The sequence below is a fragment of the Triticum aestivum genome, chromosome 4D (assembly GCF_018294505.1).
Source record: "Triticum aestivum cultivar Chinese Spring chromosome 4D, IWGSC CS RefSeq v2.1, whole genome shotgun sequence".
Classification (NCBI taxonomy): Eukaryota; Viridiplantae; Streptophyta; class Magnoliopsida; order Poales; family Poaceae; genus Triticum; species Triticum aestivum.
Window position 1 is genome coordinate 96,841,582 of NC_057805.1, and position 7,639 is coordinate 96,849,220.

Here is a 7,639-nt window from a genome sequence, read left to right on the forward strand (position 1 = left end):
ATCATTGGATCAGGTGTGGTGGTGGTTGGGGGGTCTACGGGCGGTGGAACCCGGCTGTTAGGGCTGGGCTGGCCGGTGGCATAGGAGGAAGAAGATGAACAGTGACATTGTGATCATGCCTGTTGGATGAAAATCTAACGGCTAGAAAAAGTGTCTTACAAAAAAAATCATTCGACTTACACACGGTCGTTCCTTCAATTCAACGTGTGAATACCAAACCTGCCAAAAGGCACCACCCGCACGAAAATCTACGAAGTATAGTCCTAAAAGTGCTGGCAACGAAAAGCGATAGTCTTGGTCGAAAAGGGAGCACGGTACCAACCAAACAGTACAGTCAGTCGAATGAATCAAGTACACTAGGAGTAGTTAGTTAATTTGCTCATGGCCACATCACATCACATCATTACTCTCGGGTTAATTTAGCTCTCGTCTCTCTCTTGGATGGCACGCTTAGTAGTAGAAAGAAGAGAAGAACCGCACCGCACGCGTGAAGGCAGGAGGAGACCAAGGATGCTGATGATCACATTCACATCATCATCATCATCATCATCTCCGTCGTCGTCGACCCCGGCCTGACCCTCCCTTCAATCCAACTCCAACTCCACCTCCACACAAATCCTATCCACCATTACCCACCCAACGCACCACCACAGCAAGAAACCCTCCCTAATCACAGATCCACTTGGATTCTTTTCCTCATTTTTGTCCCCCGCGCAACCCAGATTAGAATACCCGTTCCATTCCGCCCGGCCCCGCTGTGGATTTGGACCACGCGGCCGCATGCAGCACCCAAATCCCGTCCCCTCCCCGTCCCAGCAATCTCCAATGGAGAGCCACCGGAGCAGAAATCAATCCTAAATTAACGTCCCGCCACCAAGAACTCCACTACCAGGATCCAATCATCCCAGGCATTTGGCCCACTCCACCACCACCACCACCGCCACCACCCAGGAACAAGGAAGGAAATCCCAAGAAAGCTCGCACCTTCGGGCCAAATCGGCCCTACGCCGCACCAGATTACTGGCTGCACCGTAATAATTCCCCGAGAAGAAGAAGGGGAGCTCGGGCGGAAAAGGGGCGGAAGCAATGACGGAGGTGGCGCTGTTCCGGGGCCCGACCAACCTCGCTTCGCCCGCAAGCCGCGGCTCCTCCTCCTCCTCTTCCACCTCCCTGCGCTATTTAGCCGACAGCGACGTGCTCCAGAGAGGCACCAGCAGCAGCGCCCAGAGCCCTGCAGGATCCGCGGAGCGACAGGCCGGAGGGTTGCAGGAGGAGGAAGAGGAGGAGGAGCGCTGGTCCTTCTTGGCGCTGCTTCTCGAGCTGCTGCGGAAGTCGTTGCTCCGGTGCAGAGCCGAGGACGGCGGCGAAGGCCAGGGCGGGATGGAGATAGGGCTGCCCACGGATGTGCAGCACGTGGCGCACGTCACCTTCGACAGGTTCCATGGATTCCTCGGCCTCCCCGTCGAGTTCGAGCCCGAGGTGCCCCGCCGCGCTCCCAGTGCCAGGTCCGTCGCTCTCTCTGTCTCTTCTCATGTTCCTTCATCAGCCGGTTCACAAGCTTCGAAAACATGCTTGTGTTTCTGAACTCAAAATGTTTCTGCATATTCAGTATCATCCAGTTCCCACTGTTATTTCTGAACTAGCTTTCACTTTTCAACATTTCAACATTTTGATGCTAGTACTGTTTGCCTATTTTTGTCGTGGTTTTAATCGGGATAAACATATGGTACTTTGGTTGGAATTGCAATCTCTGTGTGCTTTGGTCTGAAGCTTGGTAGACAGATAAATTCAGGTGGAATTTATATTTCATTTCAGTCATGTGTATATTAATATGAGGCCAACGCACACAACCGGGTTAGGTGCCTCCGTAGACTTCTTCCCCTCTTTGCTGGTACTTGGCTGCCTGAGCTGGAGTTGATCTATGGTAGATAAACCGTTTATGAATTATGATGATGGGCACGCTTTGGACCACCACTCTGTCCAGAAATAGTTTGTGCTGAGTTTTCCCCATGTTTCATTAATAATTGGCCAATCATGGCCCTCCATGCCTGTTATGGGCAGAGTTACATTGCTTTTCTGTAACTGGTTACTCATAAAATCAAGAAAGAAGAAATTAATACCCATAACTTTAATGAGGCTGGAAATGGAACAGAACACTTGCAACGGAATCTTCATTAGTTGTAAGTAGAGAAAAAACAGAAAATACTATTAAATTTGAAAATCACAAAGCTTCTACATTTAGTTACAGCAGCCATGTTGCTTTAGTGTTCCCATCAACTCGAATCATGTTTTGACTTGTAAGCAAACCCACCAAATAAGCATTTTTTGCCGAACATCCATGTGTTGTAAAGTGTATTGTTTTAATTGGTTCCGAAAAATGAAAAGGTAGTAGTACTTAGTTGGCACACTCATGCCATTTATTAAGTCTAACTTCTTGTTGGATCAGCTCAGCTGTATCGCATCTTCCTTTGTTTGGTAGGAGTGCTTATGCTTGCTATACAAATATTAAACTACTAAGGTATTTTTCATTCAGTGCAAGACGTACTCGATGGTGCCTGTATTACTGCATCGCCGCTCTTTATTGTTTTAGTCCATGCTCCTTTTGTATGCACAGTTGCACGCGCATTACATGGCACACTAATGACCCCTTTTAAGGAACACTGTATACTTGTAGGAATTCAGTTGATTGACCTGGGAATATCAAGAAGTAGATTATTAAACGCTAAGTCATGTTGGAAGATCAAAAGAAGAACTGTTGGGAATTTCGTGATTTACAATGGAGAATGGACATATTTTGTCTTGATTAGATTATTCCGTCACCTTGCTCATTATCATTTGTCTGCATCTGTTTGTTGTGTTTTGCAGACTTTAGTGGCTTGAATAACTTTTTTTTCTTTGTGGTCCTCTCGAGGTTATACTAGAAAAAGAGCAGAAAGAATAAACACACGTAGGTATTATATTGTATATTGTTTTGTCTTGGGAATTCCAGGGTGTGGTTATTATTTCTAGGCAATCTAAAAAGAATAAGCTAAATGGTTCTCTGTACAAGGATGGAATCATTTTGCCTCGAAAAGAAGATAAAGTGGCACAAACACCTAGAACCCATGTTCAAACTGGATTGCAAATTTGCAATCAACAAAACTGGTGCATATGAGTTGTGCTCATTCAATAATCGGGAAACTTCTGGAGTGTGCAAAGATCTTGAAAGAAAATAGAAAACTATTTCCTGGATTGCTTACACACTTGAGTTAGGAAACCGGCACTTAATAATAATGTGAAATATGCCCACATCTTTATGGTGATGCCAATTTTTTAAGCATGCAACGATATGTAGAGTTCCCGCATAACTTGGGAGAATTCATCAATGTTCTTACAGACCATCTTAATTGCTGAAATATGCTCCTTCAAAAGATGCCTTGACTTGTCTTCAAAACAAAAAAACTGAAATATGCCTTGACCTAAGTGACTATGTGATCTTTACTTCTACATGTAAGGTGTATTTTAGAGCTTTGTTTATGATTAGTTCCAGTTCATGTTTCCTTGTGCTGTTGGTGTTCTTCAGCTGATTCAAACTTCAAATGCAGTGCTAGTGTCTTCGGCGTTTCAACACAATCGATGCAGTGTTCATATGATTCCAGAGGAAACAGTGTTCCGACGATTCTCTTGATGATGCAAAGACGTCTGTATGAGCAAGGAGGTCTTCGGGTATGACGTTTTAGCATTTTAATTAACTGTAACTTGCTTATTTTTTTAAGCATCCTGTAGCTTTTCCTGAGTGCTGACTGCAGTCATGTTGTTTTGTTTTTTACTTTGCAGGCAGAAGGTATTTTTCGTATAAATGCGGAGAATAGCCAGGAAGAGTTTGTGAGAGATCACTTAAATAGTGGAACTGTGCCGGATGGCATTGATGTTCACTGTTTGGCGGGTCTAATCAAAGTAAGCTTTCTTCTGTCATGTAGCTTTATGCCATTCCGTTGACAGCAGCACTCACATATTTATTATTGATTATGCTTATCTTCAATAGCCGGATTCTATCTCAACACTTGTCAGTCCAGAGTTTCTTTCTAGTGGAAACCAGTCTTCTTTTTCAAAGGGAAACCAAAGTTATGACTCTTCTGTCCAACAAATTTCTGTTGCAGAATCTAATGCTGCTTTTCAGTGCAGTTATGTTGTGTTATTAACTGGTTTGACGCCACAATTTTATGTCCTTGAGTTAGTCAACTTTGTTTTGCAAACAGTACTCTTGATGACAAAAGTTATACTCATTGCATATATTTTCAATTGTTCAGGCCTGGTTTAGGGAACTGCCGAGTGGGGTGCTGGATTCTATCCCACCTGAACAGGTGATGCAATGCCAATCTGAAGAGGACTGTGCTCGGGTTGCCAAATGCCTTCCACCAACTGAAGCAGCCTTACTTGACTGGGCTGTTAATTTGATGGCTGATGTTGTCCAAGAAGAACAGATAAACAAGATGAGCGATCGCAATGTTGCTATGGTTTTCGCTCCAAATATGACCCAGGTAACGCGTTGTCCTAACAGCAAACTAGCAACAATCATTTAGGTGGATACTAACTCTTGCGCACATGTAACTCAGATGGCAGACCCTTTGACTGCACTGATGTACGCGGTGCAAGTGATGAATTTCCTCAAGATGCTAATACAGAAGACTCTCAAGGATAGAGAAGATTCCAACCTGGAAGATGCCTCTTTGCCACAGAAGGACCCATCTGATGAAAATGGCCATCAGAACCCCAGTCTCCCCGTTAATCCTCAACCTGAAGAAACATCTGGGCGCCCCTCTTTTGTCAGCGAGGAGCCTCTTGTGTACAGTCCTACACACAGTGCTGAAGACAAGCCTCCTGTGGAAGGCGATTCCGTAGCTTCCATTGTCCAAAGAAGTGATGTCCGGTCGAGCGTGGAGGGGTCCGCTAGTTGCTCGCAGCCTGCTCTTGTCGCTTCGTCTGCCATTGCTGATGCTTCCTGTGCTACAGCTGCCAACTTACTTCCGAGCAGAGGGAACCGAGGCCTGAATAGCAGGAGGACTAGAAAGGGCAAGCGGCAGTGCGGAACGCCCGCCGCTCCTCCAGCCGAGAAATCAAGGGGCGCGAGCATCGTGAGCCGGATAAACTCCAAGGTCGAACGGATCGAAGCTTGGAGGTAGAAACCCCGGCGCGACCGCCTTTGTTGTTGTGTAATAGATGACTGACCCAGTGTTGTTTCCTTGCACATTTTGAATTTTCGACGCGCTTATCATTTCGTGTTTGGATCATCATCATGTTGTTTTGAGGCTCATCCCCCCCTGCCTTCACTAACTTATATGTATCTTGCTTATGAGTAAATTTGTGGCCTTTGCTTCCTTTGTACATGCATTTCTTCACTCCCTGGACCCGGAAGTTTCTGGACGTCCTGAACATGTGTTATTCTCATCCTGACCTTTCTGAAGTGAGGCCTCAACCATGGTGTGCTGTATGCACGATGTCCCCTCATCGCATCAGATAGCTTTATTCTGCCTCCCGCCCTTCATTCTTTTCGTTTGCTGAATCTGTCCTGAGATTTTCAGAAAAATAAGTTATTCTAACCTTTTCTACTTTGTTCCTTTTCGTTCATCGAATCCACCATCAACTCTTTTCCAGTTTTCACGGAGAAAATGAAATTTCTGAAACAAGAACTCACTGGGAGAGGAATTGAACGGCTAGCTTTCTGCCTGTTCAGCTAGGAATGGAACAGATTCCTGTCTCCAGGAGCACTTGACACCAATGCGGTCCTCAGTGACAAGTGCATCGGCATCACCGGTCGGAGAAAATCGTCCCATTTTCTCCCAGGGTTTTTAAGTTTTAACCGTCGCGGAATGTGCGAATTCGACCCGTTCCTGCGCCAGTTGGAGCCGTAATTCATTCACCAACAGGAATGCCAACCTTATCAGGAATTCGGTGATGCTAGGGCAAGATCACCATCAAATTTGTGCGAGCTGCAAATGCAATGCTGCATTAGCTCTGCCTGCAGATTTCCATCACATGTTGTGCAGGCCAGTGCTGAAGAACAGTGACAACTGTGCAAGATGCACATTTCCATTTCCTCCTCCCAAGTTGCAGTAGGAGTATATACCAGCTCAACTTGTGAAATGAAAGGCCAAAAGAAAAACAAGAAACAAATTTCCGAATTCTGATTCGACAGCCACATAAAAGCATCCGCCTTTCCTGGCCTCTCCTTTTCCCTCGCTATATATACCTCTCTTCCTCGGAGATTACTTGAGCAAAATTCGACGGTCACAAAAAAATACTGCAGCCTTTTTATTACGTCTGACTGACTGAGGAGAGCTGCTTGTTGGATGGCGCACATGGCGACGGCGGTGGGGGACGGCGCGCTGCGGCGGCTGTTCGAGAAGCCGTTGCCGGAGAACCCCACGCTGCTGGAGGTGCTGTCGGCCTGCAACAACCACGCCCACCACAAGAAGCTGCTGCCGGCCGTGGACCCGGCGTCCTTCACGGAGATCTTCGGTGAGCTCCACTTCCACGAGAAGCCCGACGGCGCCGCCGCCCGACCCGTCCTGCCACGGGTGCCACTCCCTGACGCACGCGCTACGGCGGCGTCGTGGCTCGACGTCGCTAGTCAGGCCGAGAAGAGCAAGGACGACTCGTCGCTGGACGCGCTCCTCAGGCCGAAGCCCGCGGGCGCCGCGGCCGCCCCCGGCGGCGTCAGGAGGAGCGCGAGCTTCTGCCTGAAGAAGAGCTCGGCGTCGCTGCTGCTGTGCACGGAGGGGCTCGGGTCCGAGAGCACGGTGGACTCGGACGACATGGTCAGGGACGACGGCGCCGACGCGGCCGCCGCCCTCCGCGGGAGGGAGAGGGAGGAGGCAACGCTGAGAGACGCCGCCGCCGCGGCGGAACCAGGGCTGGGGGAGTCCCCGCCGTCGTTCCCGCCGCCGATACGGTCGATTGGGCGCGGCGGGAAGCCGTGCGTGTGCTTCCGGACGTTCCGCGCGGATGGGCGGTTCGTGCTGACGCAGGTGGTGATCCCCGGGAAGGAGCTGCTGCAGGCGTCCCGCGAGGGCGGCCGGCTCAGGCTCCGGTTCGCCAACCCCGCCGCCGCCGACGAGGAGGAGCTGGAGTTGGGGGATCAAGAAGATGACGACCGCGAAGCCAACAATGCATGCCTCGACGCCTGCGCTTAGTTAATTATGAATGGGTTGTAGTAATTCGCCATGCAAGTTTGCTTCAACCTGCAGAATCCGAAGCTGATGACAAGCTGCAGCAACTACTACTCATATACTGCCTCTTGTTCCTTTTCTAAATATAAATATTTTTAGAGATTCCAATATAAATTACTCTAAAAATATATATCAGAGTAGTACATACGAAGCAAAATATGTCTATACACTAAAATATGAAGCAAAATATAAACTTCGTATATACTCTAAAATATACTTTAATACAATACTACTGATGGATTGTAGTAAGTCTTTTTTTTGCAACAGGAGTACATACAAAGCAAAATGAGTGAAAATATGTCTACCATCTGTATTAAAATTTATAAAAAGACTTATATTTAGGACGCCGATATCCACCACACGTGTGGCATAATAGGCATTTGCCCACACACCATGTGTGGCATGAGCAGGGGGCAGCCCACACGGGCTGT

At 47.7% G+C, this 7,639-nt stretch overlaps 2 protein-coding genes across 2 annotated transcripts; both read left to right on the forward strand.

Annotated features, from left to right (window-relative positions):
- Positions 1 to 472: 472 nt before the first annotated feature.
- Positions 473 to 5,364, forward strand: LOC123096457 (rho GTPase-activating protein 5). Its single transcript, XM_044518201.1, has 5 exons — positions 473 to 1,505; positions 3,585 to 3,705; positions 3,817 to 3,936; positions 4,290 to 4,520; positions 4,596 to 5,364. The coding sequence occupies exons 1-5, from the start codon at positions 1,087 to 1,089 to the stop codon at positions 5,160 to 5,162; spliced, it is 1,458 nt and encodes a 485-aa protein (XP_044374136.1). The 5' UTR covers positions 473 to 1,086; the 3' UTR covers positions 5,163 to 5,364.
- An 872-nt stretch (positions 5,365 to 6,236) lies between these two features.
- LOC123099725 (protein FANTASTIC FOUR 3) lies at positions 6,237 to 7,398 on the forward strand. The gene has a single exon (XM_044521828.1). It carries the CDS (start codon positions 6,330 to 6,332, stop codon positions 7,170 to 7,172), a length of 843 nt encoding a protein of 280 aa, XP_044377763.1. The 5' UTR covers positions 6,237 to 6,329; the 3' UTR covers positions 7,173 to 7,398.
- The last annotated feature ends 241 nt before the right edge of the window (positions 7,399 to 7,639 follow it).

Bases quoted from the DNA above. Each gene is read 5' to 3' on its own strand.
- LOC123096457 (XM_044518201.1), top strand. From the start codon at position 1,087: ATGACGGAGGTGGCGCTGTTCCGGGGCCCGACCAACCTCGCTTCGCCC. The intron at 3,706-3,816 runs GTATGACGTTTT...TTTACTTTGCAG, and splicing joins ATGAGCAAGGAGGTCTTCGG to GCAGAAGGTATTTTTCGTAT. The intron at 3,937-4,289 runs GTAAGCTTTCTT...TCAATTGTTCAG, and splicing joins GTTTGGCGGGTCTAATCAAA to GCCTGGTTTAGGGAACTGCC.
- LOC123099725 (XM_044521828.1), top strand. From the start codon at position 6,330: ATGGCGCACATGGCGACGGCGGTGGGGGACGGCGCGCTGCGGCGGCTG.